This window comes from Manacus candei, unplaced genomic scaffold (assembly GCF_025592945.1).
Source record: "Manacus candei isolate 608988 ecotype Guabito, Panama unplaced genomic scaffold, ASM2559294v1 h1tg000082l, whole genome shotgun sequence".
NCBI lineage: Eukaryota > Metazoa > Chordata > Aves > Passeriformes > Pipridae > Manacus > Manacus candei.
In genome coordinates this window covers 2,933,505-2,952,560 of record NW_026138130.1, presented here as the reverse complement: position 1 = coordinate 2,952,560, position 19,056 = coordinate 2,933,505, and the positions used below count along the sequence as shown (strand labels likewise).

General features: G+C 54.2%; 2 protein-coding genes across 3 annotated transcripts in view; one reads left to right on the top strand and one right to left on the bottom strand.

Annotated features, from left to right (window-relative positions):
• TWF2 (twinfilin actin binding protein 2) overlaps positions 1–10,321 on the bottom strand; it is a 24,056-nt gene extending 13,735 nt beyond the window's left edge. Inside the window, exons 1-2 of one of the 2 annotated variants that reach the window (XM_051811479.1) lie at positions 10,213–10,321; positions 551–628 (exon numbers count right to left, since the gene is read on the bottom strand). In XM_051811479.1, the coding sequence (XP_051667439.1) occupies positions 551–628; positions 10,213–10,237 (103 nt within the window). In that variant the 5' untranslated portion in view covers positions 10,238–10,321. Of the gene's footprint in view, positions 1–550; positions 629–3,582; positions 3,698–10,212 lie in introns of those variants that run through there. The other variant, XM_051811480.1, reaches the window with a different exon arrangement.
• Positions 10,306–18,958, top strand: PPM1M (protein phosphatase, Mg2+/Mn2+ dependent 1M). Its single transcript, XM_051811454.1, has 10 exons — positions 10,306–10,638; positions 11,618–11,741; positions 12,374–12,628; positions 13,108–13,220; positions 14,262–14,346; positions 14,672–14,790; positions 15,228–15,291; positions 16,220–16,327; positions 16,597–16,745; positions 17,025–18,958. The coding sequence occupies exons 1-10, from the start codon at positions 10,424–10,426 to the stop codon at positions 17,167–17,169; spliced, it is 1,377 nt and encodes a 458-aa protein (XP_051667414.1). The 5' UTR covers positions 10,306–10,423; the 3' UTR covers positions 17,170–18,958.
• Positions 18,959–19,056: the final 98 nt, after the last annotated feature.

Here is a 19,056-nt window from a genome sequence, read left to right as displayed (position 1 = left end):
TGCATCCTGGGCTAGGGGCAGTTGCATGAGATGGGATGGCTTTCTGAGTGTAGCATCCCTTGTGGGAGGAAACTGGGGCCCTGTGCTGGGCCCTGTGCCACAGAGCACCCCCTTGCCCACCCCTACCCCAAACACCTCCTTACCTGGTGTGGGATGCCACATCTGAGGAGGAAGATGCCTGTGCATCACCCCCAACAAAGGTCTCATGGTCCCTGCAGCAGTTTGTCACAGGGTTCCCATCACAATTCCACACAAGAGCAGCAAAAGCCCCCCAGAGCCCAGCACAGATCCCGGACACCAGTGCTGCTCTGCTGGCAAAGTCACTGCTCCCCACGGGAGCTGCCCCAGGGCTCCAATAGCTGCTCACCAGCACAGCCAGATTTTGGGCTTGTATTTCAGGTCTGGGCTGCCATGTGCCAGGAAACCCCAGCAGCATTTTCCTTGAGCTTTCCAAAAACACGAGCTGGCACCACAGTGGTGAATAGGAGAGGAGGAGAGGAAACAGAGAACAGACATGGTGTAAATCAAAGCACTTAAAAACAAGACTTACCATCCTCGATGACGACCTTGATGAGCCGAACTGAACCGTTCCGGGCTTTGGCAAAAAAGTCCCTTAATTCTGTGGTGGCTGAAAGAACCAGAAACATCGTGATCAGATTTAGCAATCAAAGGAGGTGCTGGGCTCTCGGTGACTGACCAGGGAGGGGATTGACTTGGCAGGATAGAAATTTAAAATTCTTTTTGTGAAAAAATTAAATCTCTGGTGCCAAAAAATAATTATAATAAAAAAATAATAGCAAAAAGCCCAAAAAGCTGGGAGTAAAGTGCTGCGTCTCCCTGAGGTGTCACAGTTAAATAGCAGCTGGGAGCACATGTGATCCAGAGAACCTGATACTTGGCCTGGGTGAACATAATCACCCAAATTTAGACGATGGCTTGGCCAATGCAGGCAGGGAGAGCTCAAGTGACAAGCTGATTCGCTTTTCAGAGTGGCGGGGTTTGCATACTAGGGGTGGTTGGAAGATGTCCCCACAGGCTGTGACATCCCGGGCTTGTGACAGGCGGCAGGATGCTGCTCCCGAGCGGCTGGGAACCAGCACAGCTCCAAACTGGAGACACTGGTTTGAAGCTGAGCCCTGGGGAAGGGAAAGGCAATAGCCCCAGGGTTTTGCTCCAGAGCCAGCAGGGCTTTGATTGCACAAGGCTTTTGGGAAGCATTTAGGGGAGCCACCTCCCTGCTCATCCCCCATCCCTGAGACCAGGCAATGGCAACTGGTGTTCAGCATCCTTCCAGGAGGCAATTGGAGGCAGTGGATATTGAAGGAGCAGCCCACAGCCAGCATGGGAGGCTTCATCTCCCCACCCTGAAAGCATTACTGGCACAGAGCTCCCCATCCCACCCAGGACATGCTGCCTGTGAAGGCGATGCCCAGGCCACAGGCCTGCAGGGGCCGACCCCCCGATAAGGAACATCTCCCAGGCCAGATCCCCCTGAAATCCCTTCAGTTACACACCCAAGCCCTTTGCTGGATGCAGCCATGCAGCCAAGGGGGTCCTGTGAATTCAAAGCCGCTGCACTTGTTAGAAATACTAAAGAAAGTGGCACTGCAAAGATTAGAGAGCTGGGCAGATGCCCCTCAGTCCACGCCAGGATCCGTGCTCAGTTCCCATCAGTGCCTTGCTGTGCTACCTGCCCATTACTGACGGCTGCACCAAAGCAGCCAGCAGCAGGAGGGAACCCTGCTTGGGTCCCTGGAGCCTGAGAGCATCCTTGGTCAAGGCACTTTGCAAAGGAAGCCATCCCTACATCAGTTGGAAAGGTGCAGTGGTGGGACGTGCCACAGCAAGGGCTGTATCCATTCAGGTTCAGTCCCTCCAGCAGTGGGTTGGCACAGCCCCAGCATCACCACAGGAGGAGCCTCAACATTACCCAGCACCCACCCAAGGGACATGGTGGCCAAGGACTGTCACACAGCAGTGCCCTCTGTCCCCTGGAGCCACACCCTGGGCTGAGGCACTGCCTGCAGCTCTCCCAGCAACGAGGGAGAAGGAATCCCTGGGGTGCCCCCAGGAAACTCCTGCCTGTCCCCCACAAGTGACACTTCTGCGATGCATTTGCCCCACCAGCTCCAAGCCTGCCATGGTCAGAGGCCCAGATGGCTTCCCCTCCCATGGAGAGAAGAGGCACACATGAGGAAGAGTTTCCAGGCTGGTTCCCTGCAGGCAGCAGTGCTCCCATACAAACCCAGAGAAGCCATTCCAACAGGACCCTGTGGGAACAGGCACACAGACACCCCAGTGAAGGCACATCACTCCTTAATGGCATTTTAGGGGCCACTCAGGTGGTTTGCTGGCGTAATCCCACCACAAGCAAACCACCCTTCTCCCTCCACCAGCATCAAGGCATGTAGCTCTCCCAGTTCCCAGAGCAGACCTTCACCCTCTCCCAGTGCCAGCTGGGAGCTCAGCCTGCTCCTGCTGTGCCCAACCAAGGATATTCCGATATTTTTAGCCCCTTTCTCTGTTGAGAGTGGCTGTTTCCTTCTGGCAGCATCTGTGGTTACAGCAAACACACGAGGCGGAAGAGGAAGAGAAAGAGAGACATTTATACACCCAGGAAACCTCGAGCAGGAGACAAAAGCTCCTAACAAGCATTAAGTTTCACCAATTCCTGTTAAACTGCCAAAATGGGAGAGAATAACATCCGTCTTGGATGTTTCTACAGCATCAGCTTTGGGGAAGAAACAGGAAAGTTCTGCAGCACTAACCGGCTTGCAAATCCCTCCAGCCTGACCTCATCCTTCCCAGAACCCGAGGGCATGTGGGGGGTGTGGAAAATCAGGAGTCTGGGCAAATGCAACCTGCTAGCCCACTTGGAAACCCTAGGAGTGCCCTGAAGTGTTGGATCAATGGCTGGAATGATTGACAGTTGAGTGATTGACAAGTGATGACCAAGAGCTGGGACCTGTGTAGTAAGGTACAGAAGGGTTGAAGGGGATGAGGAAAAGCTTGGATGCTGCCAGACAAGCCCAGTGCACCATAGGAAATACCACAAGGTCTGCCAAGGAGGAAGACTATTTCCAGAGGAGACAGCAGCAAAAAAAAAAAAAAAAAGAAATCTCAGAGGGGGCTTCCAAGTTTTAAATCTGCTGAAATAAATAAAAAAAAAAAAGCAATTTTCATTTAAATCAAAAAAAATCACCAGGGTGTCTTCAACGTCCCCTTTTGCCTCTCATGACGCAGTTCCAAGAGACAGTGAGGAGGGAGAGGAATAAACCAGCGAAGGTTTGAGCGTGAGCTTGGCAAGTGTTTCATTACGATTTAATTGGCACAGCAGACTTGATGAGATGGCTCACGTGCCTGAAATATCAATACAGAAGTCCACAGCTGGCTCTGGAAGAAAGGCAGGGAGGAGACTTCACCCTGGAGATGGTACCTCTGCCACATGGCATCTCCCTGCCCAGAAGTGTCCAGGACACAACTCAAGGGCTGAAAAAACCACACGTAGGGAAACCATAAAAAACAGGGAAAGGAAGGTGCAATAGGGCAGAGGACTGGAGGGGACCCACACATCCAACTGACCCTCTAGACATGGGTTCCTGGAAAATACTGGAACAAATAATCCAGAAACAAACCCAAGCTGGGCTACAGCCTGTGCTGATCTACTGAGACCAAATTGCATGAGATCCCTCACGCTTCTTCCAGCAGAGCCACAGACCTGTGGGCTTCAGGGGTCTCAGCTCTGGTTCTAAATGTCTCAAGCCAGCTTAGAAAACATGGGGGTGGTGAACCTCTATGGCATGGACACAAAACCGCATGGATAACTCACTCAGGGAGGTATCAGAGGTTGGATCCAGCAAGGTCTCCTGGGGACCTGTGGTGGGTCCAGGTTTGTCCACATTTCCATGAACACTTCTGGCAGCTGCAGTAGTGCTTCCTGCAGCTGTAAGGTGGGAAGCTAGAGGAGATGCAAGCACACGCTGGAGAAAAATTCACCGTTCTTTCAGGAGACTGGAGAAATGGGCTGGGAAAAAAAGAAATAGGATAAAACTCAATAGGAAGCCAAGAACCGTAACTAGGGGAAGGCCCAGCTACGATGATGCAGGGCAGGGTCCAGCAGCTCCAGAGAAGAGAGGTGGGTCACAAGCCAAGTTCAGGTTAGTTGCTTCACGTTGTGGCAGGCAAAGTCATTCGTGAAGGCACGAACAAGAGCATGACCGTGTTATTTGGTGCTGACAAGGCTGCAGGCACAGCAGGAACAGCACATCCAGGCTCAGCATCGTGCAAGGAGCAAGGCACAGCACAGACAGCACCTGTGCCAGAAGGCACAGCGTGTGGGAGAAACCAAAGGAACTGGAGCTGGTCAGCCCAGAGCAGAGAAGAAAAATCATTTGTACTGGTTTTCCAGCCAGAAACATCAGGTCTCACCTCGGCATTTGGGAAATCTCGTGATGAGGGTGATCAAACCCTGGGAAAGACAGACACCAAGTATCCATTCCTGCCCTGAAAAACTGCCAGAAATGCTGCTGGGATGTTGCTGCTTTGAGGCAGGGTGAGCTTGGTGGCATCTGAGGAACCTTCTGGCCTTTCTACAAGGCAGCCCTGCTGTCCACCCTCCTGACAGACATGATGGGCACAAGCACCTCTGCCTCCTCAGCCACCCACCCAGCCCAAAATCTCCTCCAGCCACTGAGTCGTGCAGCACCTCCCTCTCCCACTTGTTCGTAGGCTGCAGATGAGTTGTCCCCTACTCATGAGCCACCTGCACTTAGCAGCCTGCTAACAGCGTGTCCCAGGTCTCCTTGCACCACACAACCTCCCTGCCCAGTGACATCTGCCACCCATTTGGGATGGAGGGCTGAGCAGAGCCCTCAGCACCAGAGCACCCAGGCTGGGCAGCTCACGGCGTGGCAGGGAGGTGATGGTTTGGGCAGTGCTGGCCTTCAGGTGGCCCTGATCCTGCAGGCAAGCTGCCAGAGGACAATTGGAGCTTGTGGTGGGAAGGCACAGCGTTGCCTTCCCTCTGGCAACACCGAGCAGGCACAGCCCAAAGCCTGAACCCCTGAGCTGGGGAAGCAGCAGGGCAGCCAGATCCTTGCACCTACTGCTCAGACGTGCTGTTGGCAGCCAGAGCAGACACTGCCCTGCCCTGGGATGTGCCCCTTTGGATCAGTCCCCAGGAGATTTCAACGCTGGGCTTGAGGCATCGTGCTTGCCTAAACTGCTGAAAGATGGTGCTTGCAGGTACCAGCCCATCAAACGCCGTTCCCAAATGGAGCCTTTTTCCGATGTTTACAGCCTCAATTAGCTTATCTGAGCAGAGCCGGGCTGTGAGGAGGCCGGAGGGGGAGAGAGGCACCCGGCAGTGATGACAGCCGTAGCCACAGCAACGGCCACTCTGTCCCTGGGGATGCCAGGGTGCCAGCGGAGCCGCCCATGCAATCCCCAGGGAAGCACCGCGGGGATGGGGATGGAGGCGACAGCCACGCCGCCTCCCCCGCGCCTCCCCCTCCTCCATCCTGTTCGCTAGTCTGGGCAGCAACAGGTTTTTGCTTATTTGACCCTTCCCAATCCCCCCTCATCCCGGTGCCAGCACCCAGCTCCCAGATCAATAATACATGCTCCCTGAAACAGATGCCTCTCTCAATAACATCGAGCCACCTTGTCCTCCCCGATGGGAAACCCGAGCCCCCAGCCATCAATCTTTCATTCCCTGGACATAATCTTCAAGACGATGCCGCTCTAAGTGGCTGCTTCCCTTTCACTGTCCAGGGCACAAGCATGCCTGGGATGCAACAGGGAAACTCTGCCAAAAAAACCAGCCGCAAACCCGGGCAAAACTTGTCCAAGCTCCAGGGAGGCTTGGCCAGACAGAAGTCGAGATGCTGATGAATAAAACATTCATTATACCTGCACTACCCACGCCTTCCCTGCCCAGCCGCCTCTGCCCAGCTCCTGTCTGGGCGTCCAGGAAAGGGCACAACTGCAACAGGCACAAAACAGCTTCTGCTGCTGCTAAAATTCCTTCTTTTCAGCCTATCCTGGTGTAACTCCATCGCACAGCCTGCTCAACCCGCTTGCTTGCAGGGAGCTTTGCTGCTGACGGACACGCATGGCCAGTTTAAGCGCTAAGAGGATTTTATTCCTCACCGTGGAAAAAAATAAATATGTCCTTGCATGGAATCTTTTCTGTGGGGAAAAAGCTACAGATGTCAGAAGAAAAATAGAAAGAAGGAAGGGAGGGAAAAAGAGGGCAAGAGAGGAAGGAGACAAGCAGAGCTTTTCTCCCGATTTTCTGTGGGGCTAGGCTGTATTCCTGCAGGATTTCACACGGATGGCTCCTGGTCTGTAGTGCAAATCCTGCCCAGAGACTTTGAGCCAACACCAGCCATTTGCTTCTCAACACCCGATTTTCCACATGGGTGCCCATGACCTGTCCTGTCTCCATTTTGCCACCTCAGATCAGAGTTATTTGGCCCTTCCCTTGCTCCAGGGTGGGCAGCACCCACCCTGCAGGCAGCATCAGTCGGATCCCAGAGCAAAGCAGTGGTGCCTGCAGAAGGAGCTGGTTGCTGCTGCTTTTCTCTGCCCAAGTAAAGCCACCAGTGGGAGCACTGGTTTGGGTACTGAGAGGAACAGAGGGCCAGGGATAGACCCTGGCAGTGATCTCATTGCATTTACAGTCTCTCACTGTACACTTTCTGAAGGATTTCCTGTCCCCCACCATTTTAGGTGTTTAAATTTAAGGGGTTTGACATCTCAGGGTGTTTGTCTGGTCTTCCATCCACACTTGCCCTCCTGGTCATCCTGCCGTGCCATCCACTTGGATATGGGCCATTCCCCAAAGTGGGCATCAACCTCTGAGTTGGGTGTTGGCCCAAGAAAGGAGCTCACAAGCAGAGACTGGCTCCTCAAAACCATCCTTGCAGCAGTCTGGTGCCCTCTGTCCCCCATGGATAACAGGGGCCAGGAACCAGCCATCCCCTCTCCTCCTCTGCTGATGGCATGGTGTGACATATCCCTGGTTAGGGGGTTATCCCAGCATTCCAGCCACAAAGCTGCCCTGGATTCAGGTGTCCAGGTGCCTCAGGAGCCAATGCTGCCTCCCAGGACAGGAAGAAGAGAGGGGCTGTGGATGTGGTGGATGGGGAGCAAAGGTCCTTCTTTCCTCCTGCTGAAGAGCCAAGAAGCCAGCTGTTTTCCAAGGAGACCTTTGCAGACCCAGCAGCTCCTGTGTCTCGCCTTTTCCCTCCTTTTTCCCCATCTGACAGTATTCCCGCCTGTGTCCTTATGCTTCTCCATTCCTACCAGATGTTTTCCCAATGCAAGATCCAGACCTGGGGCAAAGTGGCAGCTCAGCTGTGGATGGGAGTGAAAATCCTCCCCCATCCCCAGGTCTTGCCACCTCCCCCAGAAAGAGCAGCCACCAAAGTCTATTTTTGGGTTGAAGAAACAACATGCATTTGATTTCTTTACCTTCTAGATGAAAAAAAAATACCCTCTAAGAGACTTTTTCTCTCTACCCAGAGGTCTTGAAAGAGATCCCAGAAGCAACTGAAAGCAGATGACCTCCCACCAGCATCAAAGCCCTGGTTCAGCATCGCCTTCCTAAGGTTTTAAACTCAAGCAGTGAATGCTTGTCCCCATCTAACGCTGCTGAGGGCAGAACATGGACTGCAAAAATACTCAATGAATCCTCCCAGCTGCAGCTAAAAAGTAGGTTTCCAGCCCCAAAAAGCCCACAGCACCCCTTGATAGCTTCCAACCGCCTCCCCAGCCTGGCAGTCTCCATGGCAGCCTGGTTTTCTTGCTGGCACCTTCAAGGGAGCTGCCAGGGATCCACAAAAAAAAATCATAATTAGCCTCTTGCCCCTGTATGAAAGGCTCAGCCCTGATTACACACCCTGAACCTGCAGCTCTCACTGCCACTGCTTCCCCTCCCTGGGGACCACCTACTTCTCCCCAAAAGCTGGGATGACATGGTAGCCTTGTAGCAGGGGGCTGCTCCAGGGGTTCCCTATGACCACATCACCCTGCTCTCTCACGGATCTAGCACAGTGTGGAGCAAAATCCCTCACCAGCTTGTCACAACCTCCCCTAAGCCAGCCACTGGATCTGATCGTAATTCCCCTGGGAGCAGATGCCTTCCTGCAAACAAGGAAGAAATGGCAATGAAAAAATACAAAGCAATGGGTGCACACAAAGATAACAAGGCCCCAGGAACCAGGAAGATGCAGAAAATCCCTCCTCCTCAGCAAACAACAGACCTCAGCACCTCAGCAGAGGGGATGAAAGCAGCAGTGGGATTGCTGTTCCTCATTCGATATGGAATCTGCTCCTTGCTGAGCAAACGGATTAATTTGATCACTGTGCCGGGGTGGGGAGGACTGAAAGACCCCAAATCCCCCTTGGGGGATTCCTTTAGAGCCTGGAGTGCCCCATTTGAGCACTGCAGGTGTTGGAGGGGCAGAATTGCACTCAGAGAGGAAACAGCAACTTCCTGGACGAGGGACCACGCAGGAGGGGATGGAGAGAGGACCCAGAGATGCCCAAGATGCTGAGACAGCAAGGCCACCCAACACAAGTTATTTTCCATAACCATGGGAAGGTTTTTATGCCACTGCCAGCTCGAGGATCTGCTGCTGGGCCAGAGCAGTCGGGTCAATCCCCACCCTGCACTGCTGCAGCTCCTCAGGGGAAGTCTGAGTCCCTTCCCCTTTCCCCCAGAGCGCTGCTGACAGGGCACGTCACATCCTACGGACAGCGGTGCCTCAGGGTGACTCCCGGCACTGGTCGAAGAGGGTTTGCCAAGCGGTGGGCAACCAAGGTCAGGGAAGGTCAGTGCTCTCAGAGGGAGCCAACCTGGCACATCTCTCTCCCCAGCAGCCACAGGGAGCCAGGGAAGATGGCACCGGTGGCATAGGAGCGGCCGGGCACAGCTGGTGAGCAACAGGCAGCAGCCTCTTGGGGCACCCAGCACAAGAGGCCCTGCCTGCCCAAACCCCACAGGGAGCTCTGCAGAGCGGGACCGGCACACTCAAGAGTTCAGGTGGGCGCTGGGGTCCATCCTGCCGATTTTTTCTTTTTCCTGTTTTGATTATTATTACATTTTTACAACACAGGGATCATTTAATTAGAGCCTGAACTTTAGGATCTAAGTTTAAACCAGAAACAAAGAAATCTGAACCCAAACGCTGTCAACCACCTGCTCTCCTGGGCAAAGCAGGGGAAACATCCAAGCACCATCGCTGGCCACTTCTAAGCTACAGCCCCCACTGGAGCATCTGGAGGGTAAGGATGCACTTGGCCATGCTCAGGGAACAAGGATGGTCATGGCACGAAGGAAGAGCAGGCACGAACTCACACCCTGGTGCACAGGTGCTAGCCGTGAGGAAGGGAGCTGTGACAATGTCCCTGCTCTCCTCCCGGGACATGCTTCGGGGCTGGATTCACATCCGACCACGCGGAGCAGGGCTCCAGGGGTGGCTGCTCTCACATCCCTGCTCGCATATTGATTCGGTTACATAAATTATGCAGCACCTCTACTCCTGATTAATATTGCTAATTGAGCTGGGAGGTGGGGGGCAGGAGGGAAATACCGTGAGGACACACAGTCAGTCATGCACCAAGCGCACCCAGAAATGCAAAAGCCGTCGTCTCGGGGCGCTGGCTGAGTCCTGGGGGGAGCGGGCGGAGAAGGGGGGGAGCAGGAAAACACTCGGGCTCTCCGCACCTCCCCTGGGCTGGGGGCAGCCGGGGACAAGCATCCGCGCCGGGAGGGGCGCGGTGGCCGGGGCTGCGGCCAGGCAGATGTGCGTGACACTTCTGCCCGAGCTTGTTACAGCGGCTGTTGAGCATCAGCCCAGACAAAGGATGCGGGAGAGCCCCGCACCCGCGGCACCCCGGAGCCAGACCCCCCTCCCGCAGCTCCTCCCGGCACCCAAACGCTCCGAGCCTGACTCAGTGTCCCCCTCCCCCGCTACTCGCAGGAAACCTGCCGGCTCCTTCGGGAAGCTTCATCTTATCGCCCCCATCACCCCCGCTGCCGCGACACCGCCCGCATCCCGCCCGCGGCGGGGCCGGGGATGTGCGGGGCGCGGCCCCGGCGGTGCCTCCCGCGGGGGGCGCAGCCCGGCCCGGGGGGGTCCGGGGGCTGCGGGGGTCCCGCGGGAAGGGCCGGGGGGGGACCCGCGCTCGGCGGGCGCCGCTCACCGTGGATGCCGGTCTGGTGAGTCATGGCTCCGCTCGGCTCCGCTCGGCTCCGCTCCGCTCGGCTCCGCTCCGCCGCGTCCCGGGCAGGAAACGGCTGGGCAAGGCAGCACCGCCCGTTCCGGAGCGCGGGGCCGCTCCGCTCCGCACCGCCCCGGGGCGGGACCGGGGCCGGCCCGGGAGGAGCCGCCGGAGGAGCCGCCGCTGCCCGGCCATGTCGGCGGAGTGGCTGCGGCGCTGGCGGCGGGGCGGCCCCGCGGAGCGCCCCGGCCCGGACCCGGCAGCGGGGCCGGGGCCGCCGCCCCCCGCCCTCCGCTACCGCCGGCCCAAGTTCGTGCCCGGCGGGCCCGAGGAGAGCCCGCGGGGCGGGCGGGCCGTGCGGGGCGCCGGCAGCGAGCGGCCCCTGCCCTGGGGCGCGGGATACGCCGAGTGAGTGCGGCGGGAGAGCCCCGGGGCGGCGGGGTTAGGGGGTCTGTCCCGGGCTGCTGAGAGGGTTTGGGGAGGGGGAATAGCGCAGGTTTGGGAGCTCTTGGGGGTGTAGAGGGTGCTTGGGGGGCGAAGGGCACTCCTGGGGAGGTGCCGGGGGGTGGTCGCGCCCCTCGGGTGCAGCCCCCCGCTGCCCGGAGCCGCCCGCCCACGGGCAGAGCTCGCCCTCCCACCCCGTTTGCGGGCGAGGAGGGAGCGGCTTCCTGCTCCAGAAGAGGTTTGACGTGGCAGCGTGTCCCCCAACCTCTCTCTATCCCTGCTGGGGACACCCCTGCCCACCCCCTGCCAGCCGCAGGACAGGTACCAGTGCAGTGAGAAGTGGCCGGGGCAGCCCCGAGAGCACCACCGGGTGTCTGTCCCCTTGCTCCTAACTAAGTGTCTTGTAAAACGAAGGGGAAGATCACATTTTTAGAAATCTCTTGTTTTGGTTTTTTAGAGGGCAGAGGGGATGGATCAGGCAGAACAACTCCAGCCAGGAGCTGTCCCCACATCCTGGCCAGACCACCTCACGACCCTGTGGCTGTGGGATGGCACAGTGTGAAATGCAAGGAGAGCAAACTCCCATCCAGGGACAAACCATTAGCAAGGCTGGAGGGAAAAGCAGTGGTGGTGGTTTTGCAATTCACTGTGTTGACAAGGAAATAGCACAGTGTGGGCTGCTGGCAAGGGCTTACTGAGGCCAGGGTGCTCCAAAACTACTCACTTGTCCCTGTGTCCCTGGCCAGGCTTTTCCCTGCTGTACATAAAGGGCTTATTGTTTCGGTCACCAGCAAAGAGATCCTCGAGTTTGAAAAGGGAGCAGGGAGCATGGGGCTGGAAGGAAGTGGCAAGGTGCAGCTCTTCACTGTGGTGGCACAGCTCGCTGAGAGCAGGAGAGGTGCAATGCATGACCACACCTTACCTGGAGTGTTTGCACCCCCAGGGTTATCAATGCCGAGAAGTCGGAGTTCAATGAGGACCAGGCAGCCTGCTGTCAGATCTCTGTCCGGAGGAGAGAGCCAGGCCTGGAGGAGGATGAGGAATGGCTGATCCTGTGCTCCATGCAGGTATGGCCCCAGGCAGGCTGTGCTCACCCTGCTGCCAGCCTTTTGCTGCCACTCAAGGGCCCAGGGTCAGGAAATACGATTACTCCATCAGTCCTACATACCCACTCACTGAAACCCTTCCTTAGACTTGTTAGGGGGACCTGTGTACCTTATGGGCAGCAAACATCCAGCTCTGCCTGTAAATGCCATTTCTACTTCCGTGGGACTTGCAGCATTTGAAGTCACCCTTTACTTGGTGCCATCAACTTTCCTTTACTGTCCTCGCTCTGCTTCCAAGGGCCAGTGTGTGTGGTCATCACCTGGGGACAGCAGCATGAACCAGGCACCAAGATGCCTTCACCTAGGAGCAGACCCTGCCCTACCTCTTGTGAAATGGCCCCATCTCCCCTAAAACACAGAGGAACAGCACGTGAGGGCGAGTGGTGCAAATTCAGACACTAAGATGATGGGTCTGCCAGAGCAGAGTTTGAGCTGCACAGGAGATTAACTGGTGGCAGGGAAGGGTAGTTGGGGTGGAAAAGCCAGGCAAAACACACTCTGTGATGTTCTGGCTGTGAGCCTGCCACCTGTACGACCTCTTCAGCCCTTGTCTTCTCCCTCCCTTGCTGTCTTTTCCCTCTTCCTCACGGCAGTTTCTAACTGGTTACTACTGGGCGCTGTTTGATGGCCACGGTGGCCCCGACGCTGCCATCATTGCCTCCAACTACCTGCACTACTGCATCAAGCAGAAGCTGGAGGAGGTGGTGGGAGGCATCACAGAGGCCCAGCCCCCCATGCACCTCAGCGGGCGCTGCGTTTGTGACAGTGACCCCCAGTTCGTGGAGGAGAAGCACATCCATGCAGCAGACCTGGTGGTGGGAGCGCTGGAGAATGCCTTCCAGGAATGTGTGAGTACCCCCCTGTGCAGGGCACCAGTCCTGCTGTCCCAGGCAGTCAGTCTGTCCCCCCTCACCACCCTGAAGGGCAGGGTCTGCAGTTCTGCAGCTCATGGAGCAGGCAGGAATATTCATCCAAACATGTAAGGGTGCTGAGATCAGGCTGGTTCAGACCCCAACACCTGCCTCAGATTTATTGCACGTCAGCAGTGCTGACCCAGAGGAAAGCTACAGCATCTCTTTACTATTTTTAGGGCTATTGTGACACTCATACAGTGAGTACAAGTTAGATCTCACCCTCCTAAAGCACTCTGTAGTCCAGTGGCAACAGCTGTGTTGGCTGTACCAAAGCAGCGTTGTCGGTCACCTTGCTGGTTTCCTGTGGCCTATCCACAGGCAGTTTTGGTTCTGGATTTCTGCTGGGAGACACGAGGCAGAGTGTGGAAAGCAGCAGCTCAGATCACGTCAGTCTTTAAACTTTAAACCAACAGGATGAAGTCATCGGCCAGGAGATGGAAGCTATGAACCAGACAGGAGGCTGCACTGCTCTGGCTGCCCTTTATTTCCAAGGAAAGCTGTATGTGGCTAATGCTGGGGACAGCAGGTGAGTCATAATAAAAGGGGGAAGTTGCTGCAGCGTGGGACCTGGGACATGAGCAAGGTTTCCAGCATCTTACTGTCCTGGTTTCAGCTGGGATAGAGTTAATTTCCTTCCTAGTGGCTGGCACAGTGCTGTGTTTTGGATTTAGGATGAGAACAGTGCTGATAAGCCACTGATGTTTTAGTTGTTGCTGAGCAGGCCCTGCACAGAGTCAGGGACTTTTCAGCTCCTCACCCCAGCAGTGAGGAGGTTTGGGGGCACAAGAAGCTGGGAGGGGTCACAGCCAGGACAGCTGACCCCAAATGGCTCAAGGGATATTCCAGGCCATGTGGCACCATGCTCAGTATATGAACTGTGGGAAAGCTGGATGGGGCCACTGCTTGGGAACTGGCTGGGCATCAGTCAGTGGGTAGTGAGCAACTGCACTGAGCATCAGTTGTTTTGTATATTCTAATTCTTTTATTATTACTTTCCCTTTCATTTCTGTTCTATTAAACTGCCTTTATCTTAACCCACACATTTTACTTTTTTTTTTTCCTCTCAAATTGTCTCCCCTATCCCACTGTGGGGGGAGTGAGCGAGCAGCTGTGTAGTGTTTAGCTGCCTGCTGGGTTAAACCATGACACTTATTTAATCCAGCAGACAGTAAATGTGGCAGCCCAGCCATTTCCCTCCTGCCTGGCACAGGACCTGTTGGAAGAAAAGAGATTTTATGCCTTCTGGAATGGTTTCAGGATTTTAAGAGACTGAGTCTGCCCAGCCACAGGGCAGCACTGGGGTGGTGGTGCAGCAGTACACTCAGTCTGTTAGGTGTTTAAAAGTGTAAGGTGATTTTAGGGTATCCCCAAGAGCTTCCTCACCTGGCCTTGGCCCCCTGTTCCTCTAGCAGTGAGCTCGACCACTGTCAAACCAGGCAAGCACAGTTCTCTGCTGCAACAGTGCAATTGCAATGGAGTTATTTAAAATAGTGGCATTTTTAAAATGAGTTTTGGGTGCAGAGCTATTCTCTGGCACAGCTCAGCTTTGCCTTTTCTCCCCTCGTAGGGCCATTCTTGTCCTGAAAGACAACATTGTGCCCATGAGCAGCGAGTTCACACCTGAGACAGAGAGGCAGCGAATCCAGCACTTGGTGAGTGACCCCTTCCATGCATCAGACAATCCAGCAAGCAAACCACTGGGTCACAGGGGGTGTTTGTGGCAAAAGGATCACCAGCTTTCCTTGAAGGCCACTGTGTGGCCAGAATGTCAGCTAGCACTAGCCTAAGGGCTGGGGGTGAGATTCAGCCAACAGTCTTCAGTATGGGAGATGCTTATGCCCTCATTGGAATGTGCTTTCCCAGTTCTGTTCTCCATTCTGCTGCTGGGAGTGCCAGCCCCGAGGCAGAAGCAGCTTTGGTGCCCTACTGTGCTGAAGCAGAATCTGTCCATCCTCACACCTTCTTTCCCTCCTCCAGGCTTTTCTTTTCCCAAAGCTCCTGGATGGAGAGTTCACACGTTTTGAGTTTCCACGGAGGTTGAAGGGAGATGACGTGGGCCAGAAAGTCCTGTACCGGGATTACTTCATGGAGGGCTGGTGAGTCCTTTCTGCCCGAGGATAAGGCTGTGCCTCAGGGCACCTTTACCTGCTCGTAGGAGTGGGAAGGTGAAGGGAGAAGTGGCATCTCCTCCTGCTGAGAGCTGGGCTTGATGGTGGTGAAGGTCACTGTGAGCAGCTCCCTCCGACTGAAGGACCGGGGCCTTGGCAGGGTGGTGAGAAAACAGTTGAGATGGTCCTTCTGGGATCCACTGAGGTGGGGCTGGTGCAGGTTGGGGAGATAGGGCAGAGTGAAAAACACCTGGGCATTCAGCAAGAGGTCACCTTCACTGCATCTGCTGCAGCAAGTCACACTGCCCCTTCCTCAGTGAGCTGCCTGTGCATGGGGACGCCACAAGGGTTGAATCACAGTTGAAATGCTCTGGCTGGGTTGTACCATCAAGTCAAACAAATTAACAGTGAATTCTCTGTTCCAGGGGATACAAGACGGTGGAGAAAGCTGACCTCAAGTATCCTCTTGTCCATGGTCATGGGAAGCAGGTAGCTTAATGCTTTACACACTGGGAAGGCAGAGGCAAGTCTGCTGGGGACCCTCAGTGTCCCTGTCACTCACGGTCACACTCCAGGGCACTATGGCAGATGGGCTGCAAAGCACCCAGTGCTCTGGGGCTCTCCAGCATGGTACAGCCCCGATACAGCAGCTCCCTTTGCTGCCTGGTTGGTGTAAACCAGAGCCCTCTGGAACAGAGTCTGCACCCTCCTCCAGAGTACACCAGAGCAGACAGCAGCCCTGAGCCAGCCTGCCCTTTCCTCTTCTTCCTTTGCACACAAGAACATATTTCAGATGAGAACTTACTTGATCAGCTCCCACTTGGGATTGATTGTCTCCTCTAGCTCTAACTAGTGCCTTTCCCACAAACTGTCTTCCTCGAGGAGAGGCTGGGAAAAGGAGCCTGGAGAGGGAAGGAGGAGGCAGGAGAAGCAATGACTGCACACATCCCAGTGTCTGCCTGCTGGGGACGAGCAGAAAGCCCCACCACCTCCCCAGCAATGCAACCCACATGACACCCCCTATGCAGAGTCAGTGCAGAACCTCCTTTGCCAGGAGAAAGGGACACCCCTCCCCTGCTCCAAACCAACCCAGTTTTCTTCCATGCCACCTCAGATCAAGAGCAGACGCCACTATGGGCTTCGTGAGGTCTGTAGCATTGCCCAGAGCACATGTACTAACTCCAGAGCACCATGGGCCAGCAGGAGCCATCCACATATGCAGGCTGTCTCCACACTCACATCATGCCATTGCTTCTGGTCACTCCTCCATCTCCAAAGTCTCCAGAGGCTGTTCTGGGTGATGCTTGGAGAAAGGTCTTAAAGGCAGCACATAGATCAATCAGGACAAACCACACATCAGCCTTTAAAGGTGTCACATCCTTATGATTCAACCCTGTTTTGCTTTGTTTGGGGCCAGGCTCGCCTGCTGGGGACTCTGGCTGTCTCTCGAGGCCTGGGGGATCATCAGCTCAAAGTCATCGACACCAACATTGAAGTCAAACCTTTCCTCTCCTGCATTCCCAAGGTCAGTTGCAGCACATGGGAATCGTAGGATGGAATTAAAAATGGTGCTCCTCCTCTGTAGCACCTTTTACAGACTTGGCAGGTCTTAGCTCTGTCCTTTCTCCATTCCGCTTCTCTCTGGCCATGCTGCCCAGAGAATCCCCAAGACAGAGGAATCTAGAAGCATAGCAGCAAGGGGACATAAAAGATTCAAAGCACCCTGGTCCCACTGTGTCATCTCTCAGGGGAAGTCTCATCTCCCTGACACAGATTCAATCCTGTGTTTTCCAGGTAAATGTGTTTGACTTTGCTCTGCATGACATTAAGGAAGATGATGTCCTCATCATGGCAACTGATGGCCTTTGGGATGTTCTGTGCAACAGCGAGGTGGCCCAAATGGTCAGGAGCTTCCTTGCAGAAAACAGGACAGATCCTCAAAGGTAACACCAGCTTTGTCATTGTTTTCCCTTCCAAAGAGCTTGGTCAGACCTAAAGCAGGCTGAGGTCACTCTGCTTCCCAGTCAGCTCTGGCACGACCAAGCACTCTTTTCTGTGACACTGAAAACTGCCTCCTAATCTTTCCCCATCCCAAAGAAACAATGATAAAGGTGGTGTCTTAAAAAACCCTGCTATTTTGACAACATAAAGCCACATCTCAACGTTGTTCTTAAGGAGAATAGCGCCATGTTAACCCAAACCCTGCATTTTTCCACCCTCAGATTTTCAGAACTGGCCAAATGTTTGGTGTGCAGAGCAAGGGGAATGAAGAGAGGCCACCAGTGGATGCTGGATGACAGCCATGAGGCATCCTATGATGACATCTCTGTATTTGTCATTCCACTACACAACAAGGAGGAGGACTGACTGTTAGGATGACACACAGAACCTCTGTGTTCCCCCACTGTGGTGCCGTTCAGCATCAAACCGAGATTGAGGGATTTCTGCTGTGTGTGTACACTCTGTTCCAGCAAAACCATTTGCAGTGGAACCTGAAAATGCACAGCCAGCACTTAGCAGAGGATGAACAAGAAGATTAGCTCCTTAAAAACCTGCAAGAGAGCAACACTGGGCAACAAATCATTCCCCTTCCTTGTTGTTGGGCCAAGGATAAATTGCAAAGGGGGCCATGCAAGCTGAAGGGGACTATTTCCAAAATCTCTGCGGTACAGCAACACTCAAATCCATATTTCTACTGAACCCTCTCCCTTTTTAATACTGAACAGTAAGGATCAATTGAGATCCACCCAGTGTGAAAAGCTGGCTTTTAATCAGACTTGAACTGGATGCATAAGCTAAAGCATCTCTCATATGCATTTGCTGTAATGTGAGATGTGCTAAAAACCCAGGAGCTGCTGCCAAGCCAGCACTGGGCACAGCCGTGCCTGCGGCATGGGAACACTGGAGCAGGAGCCCAGACCTCGAGACAGTTGCCATTTGTAAGGCAGCACCACCTCAAACCAGCTGATGTTGGCTGGTGAAGCTACACACTGGTGTACGGGAGCCTCCTGTGCAAAGAGACGTACGTGCCTTACTGTTATTGAGGAGCATTGTACAGATTTCTAACAAATCTTAGTCCACATTGCTGACACTTTTTCTGTTCAGGTCATTTCTGACAGCAGAGCTGGTTTTGTAGCAGGAGCACTGATGAGAACTGAAGTGTCTGCATATATCGGGTGATTTAGTAAAAGAGCTCCGGGTAAAATAAAACCGGTTTGTTGCAATTTGTCTGCAGTGCTCAATCTCAAGCACTTTCATTCCAACAGGAGCTGCAGCACAGCAGACATGCCAGAGTTGTGCCTTAAACTCAGAGAATCTGCTTCTCAACCCATTCATTAGCCAGGCAAATTCAGGTCTGGACAAGCTTCCCCATCTCCCTGAGTCCCCACTTTAGTTTCCATTATTCATTACACAGGTTCCAAGATTCCCTAGAGCACCAGCCAAACCCCAGCGTGTGTTTAAGTTCCACAGTGATTAAAGTCCAAATAAAAGTACTTTGTTTTTTTTTTTCCCACGCGTCTTAACTGTGGTGTTATTCCTGTTGGGGGTTTTACACAGACCTGGGCTGGAGAAACACAGCCTTAGAAAATCACAGGGGAGTTTTTGCTTTGTATTTCTCTTTGCCAAGAAGCAGTTTGTCACTAGAGGCGTTCCCTTACCAGTATGACCCAAGGGCTTGGTGCCAAAAGATGATTTCCTGCAGTGGGAGGAAATTCCCCCCAGGAAAGGGACAGCCTTCTCAGCTACCTGCTCATGGTTTAAGCAAGGACAAAAAACATTTCTCTCTGGCTTCACTTTCCCCTCACCCTGTTAAGTTTAACCTGACAATAATGCACATGGGGGTTTGCCCATGTTAATGACATTGGCTGCTGTCCTCCCTTCAGCAGCTGTAACGCTACATTTACATGCACTGACTGTAACGATCCAAGATTCCTGTTACTCAAATCCAACAAGTTATTTTTTCACCTTCGTGCTGAGAAAGGCTCAGCTCTTCCATCCAGACCACAGGTTGCTGCAAACACCCCTCTCCCTAGGGCACCATACCTCCAGAAGTAGCTGTCACAAGGCTGCTTCCCTATCCTGATACATTCCTAGGCTCTTTAAATGAGCAGTTTATGTAAGGATAACTTCAGAGAACCAGAGTTTTTGACTTTACAAAACAAAGGGGCTTTTCAAACAATGGATGATTTTCCCAATCCCCCTCTAAGAAACCAGCAAGTTGTATCACACTGGACAAATGCAGAATTTACAGCA

Coding starts and splice junctions, on each gene's coding strand:
- PPM1M (XM_051811454.1), top strand. CDS start 10,424: ATGTCGGCGGAGTGGCTGCGGCGCTGGCGGCGGGGCGGCCCCGCGGAG. Junction 10,639..11,617: donor TGGGGCGCGGGATACGCCGA/GTGAGTGCGGCG, acceptor TTGCACCCCCAG/GGTTATCAATGCCGAGAAGT. Junction 11,742..12,373: donor TGATCCTGTGCTCCATGCAG/GTATGGCCCCAG, acceptor TCCTCACGGCAG/TTTCTAACTGGTTACTACTG.